Genomic DNA, 23522 nt, shown 5'->3' on the forward strand with positions numbered 1-23522 from the left:
TTGCAGTTCTTGACACACACTAACCGGTTCGCCTGGCAGCTACTACCATACCCCGTTCAAAGGGACTTAAATCGTATCCTCAATGGCACACATACAAAACCCATGTCTCAGGGCTTAAAAATCCTTCTTTAGCCTGTCTCCTCCCCTTCATCTACACTGATTGAAGTGAATTTAAAAAGTGACATCTATAGGTGGAATTACCTGGACAGTCTAGGCCTATTCGCATGGGACTAGTATTACTTTAGAACATCGGTTATGTAATTATTACCACAGCATGTCAGTTTTTCCAGTGGACGATTCGGACGGGATTCGTTTTTACCAAACTGCCACTGTAAATATTTTTTTTCTCATTCAAAATGGACTGTTATGACAGAAGCCTGGAGGCCCTTCTAGGAGTGAAGATATTTCATATCTAGGGATATCCTAATATTGGTCTAATGGCCTTCAGTTGGGTAAAAGTCTAAATACACTGCTCAAAAGAATAAAGGGAACACTTAAACAACACAATGTAACTCCAAGTCAATCACACTTCTGGGAAATCAAACTGTCCACTTAGGAAGCAACACTGATTGACAATACATTTCACATACTGTTGTGCAAATGGAATAGACAACAGGTGGAAATTATAGGCAATTAGCAAGATAAATTATAGGCAATCACCCCCAATAAAGGAGTGGCTCTGCAGGTGGTGACCACAGACCACTTCTCAGTTCCTATGCTTCCTGGCTGATGTTTTGGTCACTTTTGAATGCTGGCGGTGCTTTCACTCTAGTGGTAGCATGAGACGGAGTCTACAACCCACACAAGTGGCTCAGGTAGTGCAGCTCATCCAGGATGGCACATCAATGCAAGCTGTGGCAAGGTTTGCTGTGTCTGTCAGCGTAGTGTCCAGAGCATGGAGGCGCTACCAGGAGACAGTACATCAGGAGACGTGGAGGAGGCCGTAGGAGGGCAACAACCTAGCAGCAGGACCGCTACCTCCGCCTTTGTGCAAGGAGGAGCACTGCCAGAGCCCTGCAAAATGACCTCCAGCAGGCCACAAATGTGCATGTGTCTGCTCAAACGGTCAGAAACAGACTCCATGAGGGTGGTATGAGGGCCCGACGTCCACAGGTGGGGGTTGTGCTTACAGCCCAACACCGTGCAGGACGTTTGGCATTTGCCAGAGAACACCAAGATTGGCAAATTCGCCACTGGCGCACTGTGCTCTTCACAGATGAAAGCAGGTTCACACTGAGCACATGTGACAGACGTGACAGAGTCTGGAGACGCCGTGGAGAACGTTATGCTGCCTGCAACATCCTCCAGCATGACCGGTTTGGCGGTGGGTCAGACATGGTGTGGGGTGGCATTTTTTTGGGGGGCCGCACAGCCCTCCATGTGCTCGCCAGAGGTAGCCTGACTGCCATTAGGTACCGAGATGAGATCCTCAGACCCCTTGTGAGACCATATGCTGGTGCGGTTGGTCCTGGGTTCCTCCTAATGCAAGACAATGCTAGATCTCATGTGGCTGGAGTGTGTCAGCAGTTCCTGCAAGAGGAAGGCATTGATGCTATGGACTGGCCCTCCCGTTCCCCAGACCTGAATCCAATTGAGCACATCTGGGACATCATGTCTCGCTCCATCCACCAACGCCACGTTGCATCACAGACTGTCCAAGAGTTGGCGGATGCTCTAGTCCAGGTCTGGGAGGAGATCCCTCAGGAGACCATCCGCCACCTAATCAGGAGCATGCCCAGGCGTTGTAGGGAGGCCATACAGGCACGTGGAGTCCACACACACTACTGAGCCTCATTTTGACTTGTTTTAAGGACATTACATCAAAGTTGGATCAGCCTGTAGTGTGGTTTTCCACTTTAATTTTGAGTGTGACTCCAAATCCAGACCTCCATGGGTTGATAAATTTGATTTCCATTGATCATTTTTGTGTGATTTTGTTGTCAGCACATTCAACTATGTAAAGAAAAAAGTATTTAATAAGAATATTTCATTCATTCAGATCTAGGATGTGTTATTTTAGTGTTCCCTTTATTTTTTTGAGCAGTGTATATTTTTAGACCAGAGGAGTGTGTGTCCTACTGGCCATACTGGCCATCTAACACCACTTCCAGCAGCATCTTCTCTCCCATCCAGGGAGGTGTTACGACCCTAAACGCCCAAAGTCGGACACACCCGTTGCCCCCTCACCTCTTGCCCGCCGCCTCCTCGGTGGTGCCCCCTTTGCCCTGTTTGTCGATGACGATCTTGTCGTTCATTCCAAATTTGCACTCCGGCATGCCGCTCAGGTAGCTCTTCATCACCACGCGGCCCGAGACGTGGGCGCTCAGCACCTGGCCTGATTGGAGAAGAGGGAGAGAGGGCGAGGTTACCACGGAGCAACACGGAAGGCAGGTAACTGGTTCAGGAGAGCTGTCAAGGAGTGTTTTATGAGGTAGTGATACACTTATGTAGAGTTATAGAATAATTTAATAGAAGAGAAGCTTTCTCAAACATTAAAACAGGTGGGTGGCGGCCTCTAGTGGCCACATCGGCACTACACCACACTGCTAAATATGCATACATAGTCATATATACAGTTGCGGCCAAATATATTGTCACCCTTACACTTTCTGAAATAATTCCCCATTTCTTCGAAAATAAGTTGCAATTGGCCTCCCGAGTGGAGCAGCGGTCTAAGGCACGGCATCGCAGGGTTGGGCCGTCACTACAGCCTGGGGTTCGGTCATCAGTTGAACGGTGTTTCCCTCTGACACATTGGTGCAGCTGGCTTCCGTGTTAATTGAGCGGGTGTTAAGGGCGTCTTGGCAGGTAATGTTTTCGGAGGACGAAATGACTCGACCTTTGCCTCTCCCGAGACCGTTGGGGAGTTGCAGCGATGAGACAAGATCGTAATCACGAAATTGGGGGGAAAAGGGTGTTAAAATGTAATTTACAAACAAAAGAATGCACAAGATCAAAAGTTGTAATTGAAAAAAAAATGGTTTCCACACCTTGTTATTGGATTGTAACATTGCAGAACCATTTTTATTTTTGTAAACTTAAAAAAGATGCTATGCTGAATTGTTGTAGGTGTCACTGGACCAACAAAAGGATGGGGCCCTTCACAAAAGCTATAGTCCTTCTCTAGATTAAGAACTCTGGGGATTAAAGTATCTAATGAATGGATCCAGTATATCTCTCTGGACCTTTTGTCATCGCAATCCCGTTTGTTTTTACTGTCCCCTCTCTTTGAAATGGAAGGCCACTGGGCTGTTGGGGTCAGCATGTCAAATGGCACTTCGGTGTTCACACATTCTAGTGTCAAATAAAATAAAATGTTATTAGTCACATGCGCCAAATACAAGAGATAAAAGTAACAAGTAATTAAAGAGTAGCAGGTATAGAGGTCCTGGATGGCAGGAAGCTTGGCCCCAGTGATGTACTGGGCCGTTCGCACTACCCTCTGTAGTGCCTTGTGGTCGGGGGCAGAGCAGTTGCTATACCAGACAGTGATGCAACCATGCTCTCGATGGTGCAGCTGTAGAACCTTATGAGGATCTGAGGACCCATGCCAAATATTTTCAGTCTCCTGAGGGGGAATAGGTTTTGTCGTGCCTGCTACATGACTGTCTTGGTGTGCTTGGACCATGATAGTTTGTTGATGATGTGGACACCAAGGAAATTGAAGCTCTCAACCTGCTCCACTGCAGCCCCGTCGATGAGAATGGGGGTGTGCTTGGTCCTCTTTTTCCTGTAGTCCACAATCATCTCCTGTCTTGATCACGTTGAGGGAGAGGTTGTTATTCTGGCACCACCCGGCCAGGTCTCTGACCTCCTCCCTATAGGCTCTCTTGTTGTTGTCGGTGATCAGGCCTACCACTGTTGTGTCATCATCAAATTTAATGATGGTGTTGGAGTCGTGCCTGGCCGTGCAGTCATGAGTGAACAGGGAGTACAGCAGGGGGCTGAGCATGCATCCCTGAGGGGCCCCTGTGTTGAGGAGCAGCGTGGCAGATGTGTTGTTACATACCCTTACCACCTGGGGGCGGCCTGTCAGGAAGTCCAGGATCCAGTTGCAGAGGGAGGTGTTTAGTCCCAGGGTCATTAGCTTATTGATGAGCTTTGCTCGCAGTACAGCTTATTGCTGAGCTCTGCTCGCAGTACAGGTCCTGGTAATCCGTCTGGCACTGCGGCCTTGTGAATGTTGACTGTCTAAAGGTCATACTCACATTGGCTGCGGGGAGCGTGATCACACAGTCGTCCGGAACAGCTGGTGCTCTCATGCATGTTTCAGTGTTATTTGCCTCGAAGCGAGAATAGAAGTAGTTTAGCTCGTCTGGTAGGCTCGTGTCACTGGGCAGCTCTCGGCTGTGCTTCCCTTTCTGGTCTGTAATGGTTTGCAAGCCCTGCCATATTCGATGAGCGTCAGAGCCGATGTGTGTAACTCCCTTGAAGTTTCTCCTACGTAAAATAAACTGCACGGGCAGCGAATCCCATAGATCCCATCGTGAGAATTACAATTGATGGTACTTTTGATTTTTATGTCTCGACCCGATCTGGGGTGTGAGAAACTTTTCATATGTTTTGTGTACTGGCACACTTGTAGTTGCCGGGGGGAATATGCAGGAGGCTGGTCTTGTTTGCGCCTTGGCTGATGTCGGATAGGACAACACTGTCTTTAATGTTTTTAGCTCTACAGTAGGCAACCGCAGGAGGCTGCTGAAATGTATTACCTAGAGCCGAGTCTGAGCGTAGAATATGCCAACTGCTTTTTAATGATGCCTAGTAGTTCTGGACTTTGTGGGGTGTTGATAGTGACCAGTTGGATAGAAGGTCTGGCTTTATGGCTTGTGGGCTTTCTCAGTAGTTGTACTCTAGGAACATCCATGAGTTAAAGCACATTCAACAGAAGAAAGGGCGAACTCCAAGAAAGATTCAGAGCAAAGGGCTACAATCAGACATGGTTAAATCAAGCTGAAAGTAAACCCATGGATGTTCCTAGAGCACAACTTCCTACAGCACTTGACAAACATTGAAGGTCCCTTTGTTGGTCCAGTGACAACCCCCCAATTTGTACTTGTTGTTTCCACATGGAGGGAGCTTACTAGCTCACTAACTGTTGTCCAAACCAGCTGTTAGACTTCTTTGCCTATGTTTTTGATGATTACTGCTGTTATCCCTAGTTTTGTTTAGCCCTGTTGTTCCTTTTTCAATACCCAACATATTCAACATATAGTAGTGCTTATATGTCCATTACACCTACTGCAGTTGAAAAAAAGCTTGTCCAGTTTTCCAATTGTTGTTTACTGGTTTCACTTCTGTATTTTATCACTAGGTGGAGACATTTACCACACCACACCCTGAGTGCTAACCTGCACGGTCTACCACACTGTCTCTCATTAGCACCACCAGCGGAAGAGAGTTTCTCCCTAATTGTCTTCCCCATGCCCTATATGAACTTATCGAAATGTCAAACTTTTAAAGTTGTCTAGTAAAACTAGGTATTTTTAATGGTGAGCCTTTTCCTGTCCATTGATGTCTACACATTTTTAGGTTGCACCTCTTCTCACGTTGGTTGAGCACATTCTTTCCATAATATACTGAACAAAAATATCAACGCAACATGCAACAATTTCAAAGATTTTACTGAGTTACAGTTCATATAAGGAAATCGGGCAATTGAAATAAAATCTATTTATTTCACATGACTGGGCAGGGGCGCAGTCATGGGTGGGCTTTATTAAATGGCTTGATTAAAGACAGAAATACCGCAGGAGAAGAAGCTGGATGTGGAGGGCCTTGGGTGGCATGGTTAAACGGGGTCTGCGGTTGTGAAGCCGTTTGGACATACTGCCTAATTCTAAATAATTACTTTGGAGGCGGCTTATGGTAGAGAAATTAACATTAAATTCTCTGGCAACAGCTTTGGTGGACATTCCTGTAGTCAGCATACCAATTGCACACTCCCTCAAACCTTGAGACATCTGTGACATTGTGTTGTTTGAAAAAACTGCATATTTTAGAGTGGCCTTTTATTGTCCCCAGCACAAGGTGCACCTGTGTAATGAACATGCTGTTCAATCAGCTTCTTGATATGCCACACCTGTCAGGTGGATGGATTATCTTGGCATGGGAGAAATGCTCACTAACAGGGGTGTCAACAAATTTGTGAACAAAAATGTAGAGAAATAATCTTTTTGTGCATTTGGAACATTTCTGGGATCTTTTATTTCAGCTCATGAAACATGGGACATGATATTGCGTTTATATTTTTGTTCAGTATATATCTGCAGTAATAGTGGAATGACAGTGTTTCACAGTATTACTTTACCTGCCAGTGTTGTGATTGGCTGTGATATTGGCCTATTGATTTCTCCCGCCGTCGCGGCATCTGTTGTCAAAATTGGAAAGCTGATCTGACTTTCTGGCCTTGTTACCTAGTGGAAATCGCTCTGTCGGATAAGTAATACTGTGAAACACTATCATTACATTATTACTGCAGATACAGTGCCTTGCGAAAGTATTCGGCCCCCTTGAACTTTGCGACCTTTTGCCACATTTCAGGCTTCAAACATAAAGATATAAAACTGTATTTTTTTGTGAAGAATCAACAACAAGTGGGACACAATCATGAAGTGGAACGACATTTATTGGATATTTCAAACTTTTTTTAACAAATCAAAAACTGAAAAATTGGGCGTGCAAAATTATTCAGCCCCTTTACTTTCAGTGCAGCAAACTCTCTCCAGAAGTTCAGTGAGGATCTCTGAATGATCCAATGTTGACCTAAATGACTAATGATGATAAATACAATCCACCTGTGTGTAATCAAGTCTCCGTATAAATGCACCTGCACTGTGATAGTCTCAGAGGTCCGTTAAAAGCGCAGAGAGCATCATGAAGAACAAGGAACACACCAGGCAGGTCCGAGATACTGTTGTGAAGAAGTTTAAAGCCGGATTTGGATACAAAAAGATTTCCCAAGCTTTAAACATCCTAAGGAGCACTGTGCAAGCGATAATATTGAAATGGAAGGAGTATCAGACCACTGCAAATCTACCAAGACCTGGCCGTCCCTCTAAACTTTCAGCTTATTAAAGGAGAAGACTGATCAGAGATGCAGCCAAGAGGCCCATGATCACTCTGGATGAACTGCAGAGATCTACAGCTGAGGTGGGAGACTCTGTCCATAGGACAACAATCAGTCGTATATTGCACAAATCTGGTCTTTATGGAAGAGTGGCAAGAAGAAAGCCATTTCTTAAAGATATCCATAAAAAGTGTTGTTTAAAGTTTGCCACAAGCCACCTGGGAGACACACCAAACATGTGGAAGAAGGTGCTCTGGTCAGATGAAACCAAAATTGAACTTTTTGGCAACAATGCAAAACGTTATGTTTGGCGTAAAAGCAAAACAGCTCATCACCCTGAACACACCATCCCCACTGTCAAACATGGTGGTGGCAGCATCATGGTTTGGGCCTGCTTTTCTTCAGCAGGGACAGGGAAGATGGTTAAAATTGATGGGAAGATGGATGGAGCCAAATACAGGACCATTCTGGAAGACAACCTGATGGAGTCTGCAAAAGACCTGAGACTGGGATGGAGATTTGTCTTCCAACAAGACAATGATCCAAAACATAAAGCAAAATCTACAATGGAATGGTTCAAAAATAAACATATCCAGGTGTTAGAATGGCCAAGTCAAAGTCCAGACCTGAATCCAATCGAGAATCTGTGGAAAGAACTGAAAACTCCTGTTCACAAATGCTCTCCATCCAACCTCACTGAGCTCGAGCTGTTTTGCAAGGAGTAATGGGAAAAAAATTCAGTCTCTCGATGTGCAAAACTGATAGAGACATACCCCAAGCGACTTATAGCTGTAATCGCAGCAAAAGGTGGCGCTACAATGTATTAACTTAAGGGGGCTGAATAATTTTGCACGCCCAATTCTTCAGTTTTTGATTTGTTAAAAAAGTTTGAAATATCCAATAAATGTCGTTCCACTTCATGATTGTGTCACACTTGTTGTTGATTCTTCACAAAAAAATACAGTTTTATATCTTTATGTTTGAAGCCTGAAATGTGGCAAAAGGTCGTGAAGTTCAAGGGGGCCGAATACTTTCGCAAGGCACTGTATATTATGGACATTTTCTGAAGTTACAATGCAAAAATGATATACAGCACCAGTTAAAAGTTTGGACACACCTTATTTTTACTATTTTATACTTTGTACAATAATAGTGAAGACATCAAATCTATAAAATAAAACATATGGAATCATGGAGTAACCAAAAAAGAGCTAAACAAAATAGTGTTAAATCAAAATAGATTTTAGATTCCTCAAAGTAGCCACCGTTTGCCTTGATGACAGCTTGCACACTCTTGGCATTCTCTCAACCAGCTTCATGGGGAATGATTTTCCAACAGTCTTGAAGGAGTTCCTACATTTGCTGAGCAGTTGTTGGCTGCTTTTCCTTCACTCTGCAGTCCAACTCATCCCAAACCATCTGAATTGGGTTGAGGTCGGGTGATTGTGGAGGTCAGGTCATCTGATGCAGCACTCCATCACTCTCCTTCTTGGTCAAATAGCCCTTACACAGCCTGGAGGTATGTTGGGTCATTGTCCTGTCGAAAAAAAAATGATAGTCCCACTGAGCGCAAACCAGATGGGATGGCGTATCGTTGCAGAATGCTGTGGTTGCCATGCTGGTTAAGTGTGTCTTGAATTCTAAATAAATCACTGACAGTGTCACCAGCAAAGCACCCCCACACCATCACACCTCCTCCTCCATGCTTCACGGTGGGAACCACACGTGGAGATCATCCGTTCACCTACTCTGCGTCTCACAAAGACACGGCGGTTGGAACCAAAAATCTCACATTTGGACTCATCAGACCAAAGGACAGATGTCCACCGGTCTAATGTCCATTGCTTGTGTTTCTTGGCCCAAGCAAGTCTCTTCTTCTTATTGGTGTCCTTTAGTAGTGGTTTCTTTGCAGCAATTCGACCATGAAGGCTTGATTCACGCAGTCTCCTCTGAACAGTTGATGTTGAGATGTGTGTTACTTGAACTCTGTGAAGCATTTGTTTGGCCTGTAATTTCTGAGGCTGGTAACTCTAATGAACTTATCCTATGCAGCAGAGTTAACTCTGGGTCTTCCTTTCATGTGGCGGTCCTCATGACAGCCAGTTTCATCCTAGCCCTTCATGGATTGGCGACTGCACTTACAAAAACTTGATAGATCATTGGATCCCTGACCTTGTCTAGTCTAGGTGACTGTATAGTGTGTATATACAGCGAGCTCCAAAAGTATTGGGACAGAGACACATTTTTTGTTATTTTGGCTCTGTACTTCAGCACTTTGAATTTGAAATGATACAATGACTATGAGGTTAAAGTGCAGACAGTCATTTTCATCCATATTGGGTGAACCATTTAGAAATTACAGCCCTTTTTGTACATATCCCCCATTTGAGGGAACAAAAATTATTGGGACAAATCCACTTATATGTGTATTAAAGTAAGCAAAAGTTTAGTATTTGGTCCCATAATCCTAATATTCAATAATTACATCAAGCTAGTGACTCTACAACTTGTTAGATGCATTTGCTGTTTGTTTTGGTTGCGTTTCAGATTATTTTATGCCCAATGTAAATTCAAGTTAAATAATGTATTTTGTCATTTCAGAGTCACTTTTATTGTAAATAAGACTATAATACTTTTCTAAACACTTCTACATTAATGCGGATGCTACCATGATTACAGATAGTGAATAATGATGAGTGTGAAAGTTAGATGCACAATTATCACCCCCCCCACACACACACACACAAAAAAATGCTAGCCTACCATGCTATTCTAATGGTGAGAGGTTATCATGCCTTAGTGGTATGATACTTTCTCACTCATCCTTATTCACGATTCATTCAGGACTATCCGTAATCATGGTAGCATCCACATTAATGTAGAAGTGTTTAGAAACATATTCTATTCTTATTTGCAATAAATGTACCTTTTAATTCTATTGGGCACAAAATAATCTGAAACAGAAAATGCATCAAACAAGTTTGTAGTCACAAGCTTGAAACTTTTGACCTCTTTAATACACATAAGTGAATTTGTCCCAATACTTTCGGTCCCTTTAATTTGGGTGGACTATGTCAAAAAAAATCTAGAACTTAAACGATTTACCCGATATGGATTAAAATTAAAGCAATTAAAGATGACAGTCAGCAATTCAACCAGTCTTGTCATTGTACCATTTCATATCCAAAGCGCTGGAGTACAGAGCCAAAACAACAAAAAGTGTGTCACTGTCCCAATAGTTTTAGAGATTCCTGTAGTGTATGTATTTTCCAATTGTATTGAATTTGAAGTGCCTTTGAAGTGCCCAATGCACAGCCAGTCTTGCCCACACTGTCCATTCTTGTTGCCCACACGATAACGAGGACCATAATGGAAATAAGTCAATAGACTTAATTGTTTTGTAACTTCTCTATAATTTTTTTATGTAATTAGTGTTATCCTCACATGAATGAGTCACCTCTATATGCATTTTAAACATGTCCAATAAAATGTATTAATTCAAGACCCGAGTCCAGTGTAAGTTTGTCTTTGTTGATTTGTTTCAGTACAGCAGCGATACAAAGTCCTTGCAGCAAAACAAACTCGACACCGGTATTACCTTGTGGGGACATCAGCAGGTTGACGCTCTCCAGCACATCCAGGAAGAGCTCGTTGCGACGGTACTTGATGCCCTCGCGACGCCAGCCGATCTGCCCAGTCACCTGACTGGTGATCTGAGACTGCTCCTCCTTGGACTGGTGGAGAGAGATAGAAAAAGGGACAGAGAGGGGAGAGAAACAAGTGGTTGACATAGATAGAGGAGATAGAGGGAAAAGACAATGAGGAGAGAGGGAGAAAAGGATAGGGAGAAGAGCAGGAGGAAAAGGATAGAGAGGAGTAGAGAAAAAAGGTTGACAGAGAGAGGATACAGGAAAAGGACAAGGAGGAGAAAAGAGAAGAGGGATGGACATAAAGAGAAGAAAGTAAAAGGATAGTGAGGAAAAAAATAAGCAATAGGGGAGAGAGAGAGACGAACAAACAGTAGGAGAGAGAAAAAGAGAATGCCAGATAGTTATGCCTGAAACATTTTTCACCGGGATAATTTGTAATGATAACTCAATATGTAAAGTTGGACTTAGCAATATGTTGGTGACATATACATCAACACTAATATCCCAGAAACCCTAGACCCACTCCAATTTGCATACCTCCCCAACAGATCCACAGATGATGCAATCCCTATTGCACTCCACACTGCCCTTTCCCACCTGGACAAAAGGAACACCTATGTAACACCTAGCGGCGGCTAGAGTGTTGGGCCAGTAACTGAAAGGTTGCTGGATCGAATCTCTGAGCTGACAACGTAGACATATGTTGTTCTGCACCCGAACAAGGCTGTTAACCCACTGTTCCCCATATCCTGAAGCCAGGATATGCATATAATTGGTACCATTGGAAAGAAAACACTCTGAAGTTTGTAGAAATGTTAAAATAATGTAGGAGACTATAACACAATAGATATGGTAGGAGAAAATCTAAAGAAAAACCAACCAGATTTTTTTTTTTTGAGAGCCCATGCTCTTACAATGGAAAGTATAGGGAAATAATGAAATCTACCTCCCAGGATACAATTCCCATGACTTCCACTGGGTGTCAGTAATCTTTGTTCAAGGCTTCAGGCTTGATTCTTCCAAAACGAGTAAGAATAATGAGTTTTAGTACAAGGACACCTGCTTGGAAATTTGTGTGTGCGAGCGCCATGAAGACAATGCGCACCTGCTAAAATCGGATTCCTATTGAACATACTTCTTTCCGTATGAAATATTATAGTTTGATTACATTTTAGGGTATCTGAGGAGTTAATAGAAACGTATTTTAACTTGTTGAAACAAAGTTTAGGGGTAGATTTTGGGATTCTTATCTTGGCATGTTGAACAAGTGGATTACTCAAATCGATGGTGCCAACTAAACAGAATTTTTGGTATAAAATAAGGATTTTATCTACCAAAACGACACTACATGTTATAGCTGGGACCCTTTGGATGACAAATCAGAGGAAGATTTTGAAAAAGTAAGTGAATATTTAATAGCTATTTGTGAATTTATGAAACCTGTGCCGGTGGAAAAATATTTAGATGTAGGGCGCCATCTTCAAACAATTGCATGGCATGCTTTCGCTGTAAAGCCTACTGTACATTGGTCAATGCAGTTAGATTAACAAGAATTTAAGCTTTCAACTGATATAAGACACTTATATGTACCTAAATGTTAATATTCATAATTTTTATGATTATTAATTTGAATTGCGCGCCCTCCAGTTTCACCGGAAGTTGTCCCGCTGGCGGGACCCCTATCCCAGAGGGGTTTTAAGGGCTTGTAAGTAAGCATTTCACTGCAAGGTTGTATTCGGCGCATGTGACAAATAACATTTGATTTTATATCCGTAAGGAGACAGACACCAAGCTGTGCAAGATGTAAAACAGTTGAGTCTGCCTATAAACAACCAATCAAAAGGGAGAGTACTCACATGGTGCTGGAGAATGACATGACCAGGCGATAAAATGTCAGCCACGGAGCACATCGAGAGAGAGACAGAGAGAAGAAAGAGAGCAAGTGAGAGAGAGAAAAGGCCATTACACAAGTCTACAACCAATTAAACAATATCATCAGCTCTGACTGGAGCTATCCCTCATGCCCAACATCAACAGCTGAAAAGGTATACTACTGTGATTACCACGCAGTCCAAACTGGATATGAGATATATCTTTTAAAAAATTGTCGTAGTTCCCACCTGGCTCTTGATGCCTGTTTGAGTGATGAAGGTCTTCAGTGCGCCAGTCTCCGAGTTCTGGGGGTAGCCAAAGTCCAGGATCTCTACAACGGACGAGGGGACCGTGAGACCACACATTTCTGCTATGAGCTCACCAGATGGGCTCACAAAGAAACACCATCTTATTTTATGTAACCATTATTTGACCAGGTAAATTCAGAGACTGTATTGAACATGAGCGACGATCTGGGAAAGGGTTGCAGGGGAGGAGAGGGGTTGTTTCGAACAATTCGGCTGAGCCCAATTACTCGACTGGTTGATTGTTTGGTCGTTAGGCTGTTGGTCGACCAAGATTATTTTAGTCGAGCAGTAACAAACAAATACAGTACCAGTCAAAAGTTTGGACACACCTACTCACTCAAGGGTTTTTCTTTATTTTTACTATTTTCTACATTGTAGAATACTAGCGAAGACATCAAAACTATGAAATAACACATATGGAATCATGTAGTAACCAAAAAAGTGTGAAACAAATAAAAAAATATTTTATATTTGAAATTCTTCAAAGTAGCCACCTTTTGCCTTGATGACAGTTTTGCTCTGATCCAGTGGAAACGTCATAAAACAGGCCTACCTGATTACTTCTTATCAGTGCTCGACTTGGACTGAAATAGGTTCCGGTTCTCATTTTGGATGCTGCTACTGTTTATATTTAGGTGCAGGAGCTCCACAATACTTTAGAGATAATATTCTATAAGAGGAACAAGGAGCTCAATCAGTGGAACATTTCAGGTGCCGGTACTCAGGTCCGGTGAGCTAGTATCCAAGTCAAGCACTGCTTCTTATCCCTTGAGCAAATAGCCTACATCTGTGTCTGTGCGCTGGAAACTCTGAAGACCCAGAATATTTTATATAATGTAAGTTCGCTAGTAAAGCCTGACCCAAGTTAATAGTTTATACAATGTTTCAAATTGGTTGCAGACAGGCCATGTGTATTTTTATCAGAATATTTCTACCTGCAGGCTGAAATGTTTTTATTTGTTGGCTTTATGTAGGCTATTTTTATATAGTTGGCAATAGAAGTTACTTTTTAGGTTTGTATCATTTTCATATAGATTTGGATAGAATTTTGATTAACACGACAATGATTTTGAAATATGAAGACATTATAAATGAAATGAAACTGAAAATGTGCATATGAAAATTATAACTAGCACGCAGATCAGTAGAAATTGTCAAATAAATTGGCATTGTACATGAAAAAGGTTTTTGAGTAGGTGGCCATGTAGTCTATTTACTAGCAACTTCAAGAGAGTAACGGCAGAATCTGTGAAAGCCAGCGGGACCGGGAGAAGAATAGTTGGGTCAGGTTTTTTTCTTCTGGTTATCTAGATATCTGGCGCCCTATTGAGGCATTTGTCTTATTTCATCAAATCATAAGCTTAAAGAATCAGACAAGTTCACTGCATATAGTTGATTTTCTTAAAACACATAGGGAGTGTCTATATATGGAAAAACACACGTTTACTTTTTTTAAAGATCGATTGGTCGAAAGAACAGACTACTTTCGGTAGACCAAGATTGTTTTTTGTTGGGTACAGCCCTAGAACAGTTACCCTCTTTTAGTTTCATAAACACATAGTCGTCTCCCCAAACATCATCACATCATAGGTCAGAAGAAAGTGGTACTTGTATGTTTTCAAAACATGTTCTGTATATTGCTCTTCACCTAAAGAAAACCAATGTGTCCTGGCTGGTTTAGGGGTAAAGCCCCAGCCTCTGACACACGTCTACTGTGTAGGTTCTAATCTGGCCTACTGGGCTCCATCTTTCCCCATTATCATCCTATCTCACTATCTGAAAATAAAAAGCAATTATTTGAAAGGAAAGCAATCATATTAATTTCACCAATTTCTTGAGTGGATATTAGCAAGTCTGCATGCAATGTCTGTCACAGCACACGTAGACATCTGCCAGCGCTATATTTTTTTTAGGTTTAGATTTTCTCACTTAAAAGTCACAAAAGTCTAAACCTAAAAAAACAACAGCACAGCAGAAAGGCTGACTGTGGCACAAGAGAACCACTTCAGGATGTGGCATGATGGTTGTGTGGAATTCCTGTAAAGTTTGTTAGGTGGTTGTAAACAGAGGGGGAAAATAACACGCTGCAATTGAGCACACACACACACACACACACACACACCAGGGATGGGCACAGTTATTTAAATATCAGAACGTATTTAGTATTCGATTACTTGTGAGAGTATTCAAAAGTTGCAATCTGGATGGTGTAGCTAACTTGTTTACATCGATTTAATGCAGTGAAGACAGACACTACCAGATGAGATGATAGATAACCTATCGCAGTAATACTTTTGTCTAACTTGCCGGTTTGGCTACTTTCTCATTTGTTCTTCCTCCATATTCACACACTGGCCCCTGCTCCTCTTTCGACCCTCCCCCACCCTTCTGTTAAAACAACAAGCAGAGTGCACCTGCTCTTACCTGAGAGCATGAGCAAGCCCCAATTGAAGTAAAAATACATATATAATATTTAAAACATGTATTTCGACTATCCAGAAATCCCTAACAGACACACACACCACACACACACACACACACACACAAAGTAGCAACAATAGACGACTGATGCATCAGCTCAAGACGACTCTTTCCAGAGGAACAAAGAGCCAGAGGAAAAAGAGAGCGATATCCTAAAAGAGTGGCAAAAGAAAAGGCTTCCTTTACCGTCCAGCAGCTCGTAGATCAGCACAAAGTTGTTCTTTATGTTCTCCTCGCTGATCTTGCCGAAGTAGGCCGTCATGACGTCGCACATCTTAAGATGAGATAAAATCAGATAGTTATTTAAGAAAATGTGATTGCTCCAGCCAATACATACAACACCAACAAATGTACCTTGTAGAGGAACTCGAACACCATGGCGGCGTTGACATTCTGCTTGGTGACCGCCGCCAGCCAGATGTTGGAGCGCTTGACGTGGAAGAAGCTGGTGCGGGCGATGTTGGTGACCGGCGAGCGCACCTGCTGCCGCGCATGGATCACGTTCACGCGGAACGCATCCACCGCATTGCGCCTGGACATACAAAGACAGGAAAGAAAAGGAGGGGGTCGTTAGGGACATTCAAAAGACCTTGAGCAGGAAGAGGAACAGAGAGTGTTAGAGACATTTATTAGGCAGGTAAAGATATGAGATGGTTAAAAGTCAAAAAGGGGAAGAGTGAAAGAGGAAGAGGAGAAATAGACCACGAGATGCACCGAAGAAAGGAAACGGTAAGCTTACATCTAGAGAAAAAGAAAACAGGCTTTAATGGGGGGTTGTCAATGTAGCTTGCATGCCGGCAAGACACTTCAGTCAGGAGATAATCAGTTGCCAAGCGAGCACATTATCTTACCTATTCCTACAGTATCCAATGGACAAGATGGTGGACATGGAGAGAAATGGCACCAGCAAAAAGGGTGGACAGAAACACAAAAGACAAGGAGGAGGAGGAGCAGAAGAAGGAGGTGGAGAATGAAGATGGGGATAGAGACATCAGGGCAGAGGGTTAGAGAGACACACGAATGGCGGGGGCAAGCACAGGCACACCAGGGTTTCCATTAGCTGGCAACTGCGGACTTTTGGCTCATAAAAATAAATACAATTGTAGCCGGCATCCCAATTTCACGCTTCAGCACCATTCTCTCACTCCTTGTGCGCAAAATAAAAAATACAAAAAAAATATGCCTATAGCCTGGAATGTCCTCCGTGTGGACAAATGTTTTAAATGTAGCGGAGAAAGATGAGATGAATGTTGGTACGGCCAAATGCAGGCTACTGTGCATGTGGCCGTAGGGTGGTCACCAACCGGTCGCATTCCTAATCAATCACCATACATTTCTGTAAAAAACAACAACGATAAACCTTGCATTCATATTTTTTTTAAATCTCACACTGTTGGCGGTAGGTGCACCCGATTTAACTGCCCTGTGCGCGGCAGGCCCAGAGAGCAAATCACTATAGAAATAATGCCTTGAGTTTCACCAAGTCACCAGACTTGAGACGTTGAGAGGCAAACCCTCAGTCTGCTGCTTTCTCCCTCCACTGACACTGACCATCAGATGCAGGCTCCATCAGCCCAGTAAAATAAAAAAAAGTGAATTATTAAAATGTATGCTCACTCAGCTGTGCCTCACAAGTAATACAACAACTGATCTATTACCGGTGTGATCATATAGCCACGCAATGGCAGGGTTGGGGTTTAGTGAGTGAGCAAAGCCAATATAAGTGTTTTGGGCCTATATCCTACTGAACACACCTAGGGCTGGGCGATTTTTGAATTAATTTGATTAATTTGATTAATTCAAATGTAAGTTTTTGCGCACTATTCCAAATGCCTGTATTGCAAGAATCAAGGTTTTGTTATTTTTTCATTTTTATGAACATTTATGTCTGCTTGTTCTCGTGTTGTATTTTTGGTCCCGTCGCTTTCGCTCCTCTGTGCTGTGTAAACCAGGTGCGTCAGGTAGCCTGGCGGTTAAGAGCGTTGGGCCAGAAACCAAAAGGTCACTTGTTCAAATCCCTGAGCCGGCAAGATGGGGAAACCTGCTGTTCTGCCATTGAGCAAGGTAGTTAACCCCTAACAACAACTTGCTGATGATGTGGGTTTCAATTAAGGCAGCCCTTTGCACTGCTCTGATTCAGAGGGGTTGGGTTAAATGCGGAAGACACATTTTAGTTAAATGCATTCAGTTGTGCAACTGGCTAGGTATGCCCCTTTTTGGCTAAAAAACGTACCCATTTGAAACGGCCTATTTCTCAGCCCCAGAAACTAGAATATGCATATAATTGTCATATTAGGATAGAAAACACTCTAAAGTTTCCAAAACTGTAAAATATTGTCTGTGAGTATAACAGAACTGATATTGCTGGCAAAAACCTGAGGAAAATCCAATCAGGAAGTGCCTCTTATTTTGAAACCTCTCTGTTCCTATGCATGCTTATCCTCCATTTAAAGGGATATCAACCAGATTTTTCTATGGCTTCCCTAAGGTGTCAACAGTCTTTAGACATAGTTTCAGGCTTTTATTTTGAAAAATGAGCATGAAAGATCACATTGCGTAAGTGGATAGGTGGGGGCTCTCAGAGTGAGTTTTGCGCTACAGAGTAAAGCGGCCATGGTTTCTCCCGGTGTTTTTGGAATATACGTCTGCGTTGTCGTGACCGCTCTTTCCTGTGGATTTCTGAACATAACGCGACAAACAAACAGGCATTTTGGGTATAAAAATAATCTTTATGGAACAAAATGAACATCTGAAGATCATCAAAGGTAAACGATTAATTTGATTGCTTTTCTGATTTTCGTGGCTTAGCTACTTAATGCTTAGTGTACATAATGTTATGCTATGCTATCGATAAACTTACACAAACACTTGGATTGCTTTCGATGTAAAGCATAATTTAAAAAATCTGAGACGACAGGTGGATAAACAAAAGGCTAAACTGTGTTTTTCAATATTGCACTTGTGATTTCATGAATATGAATATTTTTTTGTAATATTATTTGACTGTTGCGCTATGCTATTCAGCGGTTGCTGACGAAAATGATCCCGCTAACGGGGTGGGTAGCGTCAAGAAGTTAACCCCTAACAACAAGTTCTCCCCGGGAGCCAATGACGTGGATTTAGATTAAGGCAGCAACCCGCATCTCTCTGATTCAGAGGGGTTGGGTTAAATGCGGAAGACACATTTCGGTTGAATGCATTCAGTTGTACAACTGACTAGGTATCCAGAGATCTGTATATAATGAAATGTATCCACCCTAACAATGGGAGTCGTTGTCCCAAAGGCGGGAAAGCAGGCAACAACCTTAGGTCCCCAAAAAAACATCTGCCTTATTTAGGACAGATTTTAACGAGAGTGAAACCTCTTGCTTCACCTTATCCTCTATGGTTTACACACACCAAGCCCCTCCCCCTGCCTCTCATGCCAACAAAGTTGAGAGATCAACAGTATTATTAGAGGTTTGGTCCAACAGAATCGGTCATACGGACACCAAAACACATTGAGACATTATTTTACTGTAATAGAGGATAAGTTATTTTCTAACTATACCTTTTTATGTCTCAACTACTTCAAATTGCGCGCAGAGGAGACACTACTCAAATGAGAGTATCAATGAACATCGATTGTGGAAAAGTTTCGCTTTTTTAGCTGGTCTTTTAGCCAAAGACGGTTATACTAGCTGTCTAGTCTATGTTTTATAAATGTGCAATAAGCATAAAACACAATAATATAAGAAATTGGCAAATCGTTCTCATTCTGAGAAATAAGCTAGGCCACTTGATTTCAACATCTGAAGGAAGTGGACAGGCTAACATGCTTTTCAAACAGTTGGAGACAGACAGTAGGGTATGTTCATAACAATTCAGCTGTTCAACTTTGTTACCATGCAAGCTGCGCCGCAGTACACTGCAACTTTTAAAGGACGAACCACTGTATGCAACATTAACTGATTAAAAACAGTTCTGTAGCGATCAGGTTTGTGCAGTAGGCTATAGACCCAATACATTATCTCTGCATGTTGGCTACGCTTGAATTGCCCTGCCAATGTTGTTCTTCTCAGACCATTTTGAAATTATATTGAAAAGATATATATTAAAGCAGCCCCCCGCATCTATATGATATGATCAAACTGGTAATAGATCATTTGTTGTTTAACTTGTGAGACCCGGCTGCATCTGATGGACAGTCTGAGGGGAAGGAAGGAGCAGTGGTGAGGCTGCCTCTCACCCGACTCACCGTCCCTCCGCTGAGAAAAGGGGACACCCTTCCAGCTGATGGTGAAACTCAAGTCACACTGCATTATTTCTGCCTCATGCACCAATTCATGTTGTTACTACTATGAGCAGAGAATGTGAAATATTACTTGACATAAAAAAAAGACAAGCTGTTAATAATATCAACGCAAGCTTATTGGAAACGTTTGCTTTACTCAATAATTGCAGCTGCAGTGCAGATTGTAGCGTGAGTGGAAGTAGGGAGAACGCACATTTTATGGCTTATAAAAGTGTTGAACAAAGTCTTGACAGTACTGAATACCAACGTAAACAAGAACAGCAGCTCTTTGCTGTATTCGTTGAGTCTCTCTTGTCATGGTTTTAAACATTCAGCAATACCCATCGTCGGCTGGAGTGGTGCAAAGCTAGCCACCATTGGACTCTGAAGCAGTGCAAACGCGTTCTCTGGAGTGAAGAATCACGCTTCACCACCTGCCAGTCCGACAGACGAATGGGTTTGGGGGATGCCAGGGAAACAGTACCTGCCCGAATGCATAGTGCCAACTGTAAAGTTTGGTGGATGAGAAATAATGGTCTGGGGCTGTTTTTCATCGTTTAGTCTAGGCCCCTTAGTTCCAGTGAAGGGAAATCTTAATGCTACAGCATACAATTACATTCTGTAGGATTCCGTGCATCCAACTTTGTGGAAACAGTTTGGGAAAGGCCCTTTCCTGTTTCAGCATGACAATGCCCCCACTCACAAAGTGAGGTCCATTAAGAAATGGTTTGTTGAGATTGGTGTGAAAGAACTTCACTGGCTTGCACAGAACCCTAACCTCAACTCCATCGAACACCTTTGGGAGGAATTGGAACGCCGACTGCGAGCCAGGCCTAATCGCCCAACATCAGTGCCCAACCTCACTAAAACTCTTGTGGCTGAATGAAAGCAAGTCCCCGCAGCAATGTTCCTACATTTAGTGGAAAGCCTTCTCAGAAGAGTGGAGGCTGTTATAGCAGCAAAAGAGGGACCAACTTCATATTAATGAACATGAGTTTTGAATGAGATGTATGACAAGCAGGTGTCCACATACTCTTGGTTATGTGGTGTATTTTCCTTTATTATTCCCATAACCATACCACCCCTCCCCTATTTGAGTAAACTAATGGACAACACCACTTAGGCTTCTACTTCCAGCTTATACGTCTCAAATGATCGATTGACTATGACTTTTCGGATCACCCAGTAGTGCTATTTGCAGAGTTAACTCAGGGTAAATGTGGCCATTCAGCCATTCTTGAACCTGCGACCAAAACAAATGATCTAATGATTCTGAATCCGGTGTTCATTAACCATGTGCCTTGAAAATCTCTTCCCAACTATTTTGCAATCTGTATGGCACATCTGTCAAACTGGTATACTTTTTTATTTATCACAATTATCTTTAGCCAATTTTGGTATTTAATGCAGGGCCGACAGACAAGTTCCTTACTTTTTCCCCCTTCCACTTGCCTCTTCCATTTTTGCGGTAATGCTGCAATTAATTGGTTGTAATTTTGGGTAGAGCAGACATTTCCATATGTCTGTGTTAGCTGCATGTGTGACATAACTCCACCAGTCCTATTTATGATATAATTGACAAAAGTTATACCTTTTTTTTCTCCTCCAAAAGTATATATATATATATTTCGTCAATTAGTACATTTTAACTGAGATTAAAACCAACTTTCTATAGCTTGTTTTAAAAATAATTATATTTTTGAGATTATTTCATTTTCAAATAACCGAAAGTGAGCAGTTGTAATCTGAATAAAGGGAAAAAAGCCATTCTTGAACACGGGGTGAGTCTTTCTTACTAAACTACTAGAAAACCAGTTTGGATTTAAGTATAACTTTTGTATGACTGAAACCTTTACTGAGAGGTCTAATGCTTTAATATTTAATCATTTCTGTCCTCTGAATTCATATTCATTATATAAATAGGCCCGTTTAATTTTGTCTGGCTTGCCATTCCAAATAAAATTGTATATTTTTTGCTCATAAAATTTAAGAAACAAGTATGGCCCTGCCTAACGCAGGGCTATACACAAATAAGTAAACTGGGATATGACTAGAGTTAATAAAGGAGATTTTTCCACAAATAGGCAGGTCTTTTCCTGTCAATGGTAGCAAGATCGTGTCTATTTTTGCTAACTTTCTAGTCAAATGTATTGTAGTGAGAATTTCTTTCCTTCGGGATATGAAGACCGATTACTTCACCGTCAGACCATTTTATTAGTAAACTACACATTGGTATATGGGTAAAAATAAAACAATAGGTCCCCCTCTTTGTGAGGCATTGGAAAACCTCCCTGGTCTTTGTGATTGAAAATCACTGCTAGACTGAGGGACCTTACATATAATTGTATGTGTGGGTTACTTATTAAGCACATTTTTACTCCTGAACATATTTAGGCTTGCCATAACAAAGGGGTTGAATACTTATTGACAAGACATTTCAGCTTTTCATTTTTATTAATTTGTACAAATTTCAAAAAACATAATTTCACTTTGACATTATGGGTTATTGTGTGTAGTGACACACTGTATGCATTAATGAATCAATTATACAATAATTTAATCAATTTGAATTTGTTTTGACCAATCTAACTACAAAATAACAATGGTGATAGGATAAATCTATTGATGAACTGGGTAAATCAAGATGCTGTCTCGGCCTATTCACAATACAGGTAAATGCTTATTGTTCAATAGGAGTGTGTGCATGCATTGAGTTATTGAGGTTGTTTTAGATGATTTCATGGGGCTACAGATGAGAAATAATCACTGCCATTAAGGACTTATTTTAATGACAACTGCTAGGAGAACATATTATTTTATCAAAAATATTTGCATAGAAGAAGCAATCTCTTTTATAAAAGTGTGCACTGTCTCTAAGAAAGTAAAGACGTCATTCGCAAGGCAGAATGTGGTTATGGAATCTAGTAGAAATCAGACGGAGGCGAGGGAGACAATGAAATTAATGAGTTTTTGGTGGCAAGGGAGACTAAGTTAATTAAGAATGTTTTTGATTACAAATAGCTTTGAAATCAGTATTTTTGGGGGTACTAGGGTAGTGAATTCAGATGTAAGCTAACAAGGAAAGTATGCCCACAATTAAAGCAGGAAGATACTGTGATAATCTATATTACATTGTTTTGCAAACAGTAATTAACAGTTTCAACATTTCTTCATGTTTTGCATTATTCAAGTGTTTGTGAAGCATTAGTGGGGAGCTAACAATGCAGCCCAGACAGCCTTGCAATACATGACTAAGTGGAGCATGCACTTTCCTCTTCACGCTATAAAGTGGATGCGCTGATCGACAGACTTGATCCTCTCAATCACGTGAGACATTTGACAGAAGTACAGAATGTAACAAAATTGTTAGTACCGAACCGTTTCATTTTTTTATCGAAAAATTACTGAAGTTTCGGTATACCATGCAACACTACTCTGTGGACTCACCCTATGTCATCACGGTAGACGCGGGAGATCAGCACCTCCCCCTTGTGGTTGTAGATGAACAATCCTCCAATCATGATGGCAGCCTCTCAGTCATAACAGGCCATGAGGAGTGACTGCATGGGAGAGAGATAGAGTAGGGAAGTGATCAGCAGGCAGTACAACAATAAAAAAATCAGAGGGGGAAAAGGCTTCTTGAAGAAACGTCTTCTTGGGTCAGGAGGAATTCAGAAAGAAATCATATATCTGCCTGAAGGGGCAGAGAGAGAGACTATTACATCCATCTCTAGATACTACTAGGCAGGAAAGGAGTAGTTTAACAAAAGTACATGATCCATAACAAGAAAAGCCCTGGATTAGCTAATCCTCTCCTTCCCCTTCCTCAGGAAGACCAATAAAATAGGCCTAGACCAGATTACTGCTCC

At 41.8% G+C, this 23522-nt stretch overlaps 1 protein-coding gene across 1 annotated transcript in view; it reads right to left on the reverse strand.

Annotated features, from left to right (window-relative positions):
• LOC139386220 (AP-2 complex subunit mu-B) overlaps positions 1 to 23522 on the reverse strand; it is a 39880-nt gene that overhangs the window by 10655 nt on the left and 5703 nt on the right. The window contains exons 2-8 of the mRNA XM_071131699.1: positions 23101 to 23213; positions 15735 to 15912; positions 15567 to 15654; positions 12840 to 12922; positions 12576 to 12581; positions 10668 to 10803; positions 2188 to 2335 (exon numbers count right to left, since the gene is read on the reverse strand). Coding sequence (XP_070987800.1) covers positions 2188 to 2335; positions 10668 to 10803; positions 12576 to 12581; positions 12840 to 12922; positions 15567 to 15654; positions 15735 to 15912; positions 23101 to 23174 — 713 coding nt within the window. The 5' untranslated portion in view covers positions 23175 to 23213. The remainder of the gene's footprint in view (positions 1 to 2187; positions 2336 to 10667; positions 10804 to 12575; positions 12582 to 12839; positions 12923 to 15566; positions 15655 to 15734; positions 15913 to 23100; positions 23214 to 23522) is intronic.

This window comes from Oncorhynchus clarkii, chromosome 27, assembly GCF_045791955.1.
Source record: "Oncorhynchus clarkii lewisi isolate Uvic-CL-2024 chromosome 27, UVic_Ocla_1.0, whole genome shotgun sequence".
NCBI lineage: Eukaryota > Metazoa > Chordata > Actinopteri > Salmoniformes > Salmonidae > Oncorhynchus > Oncorhynchus clarkii.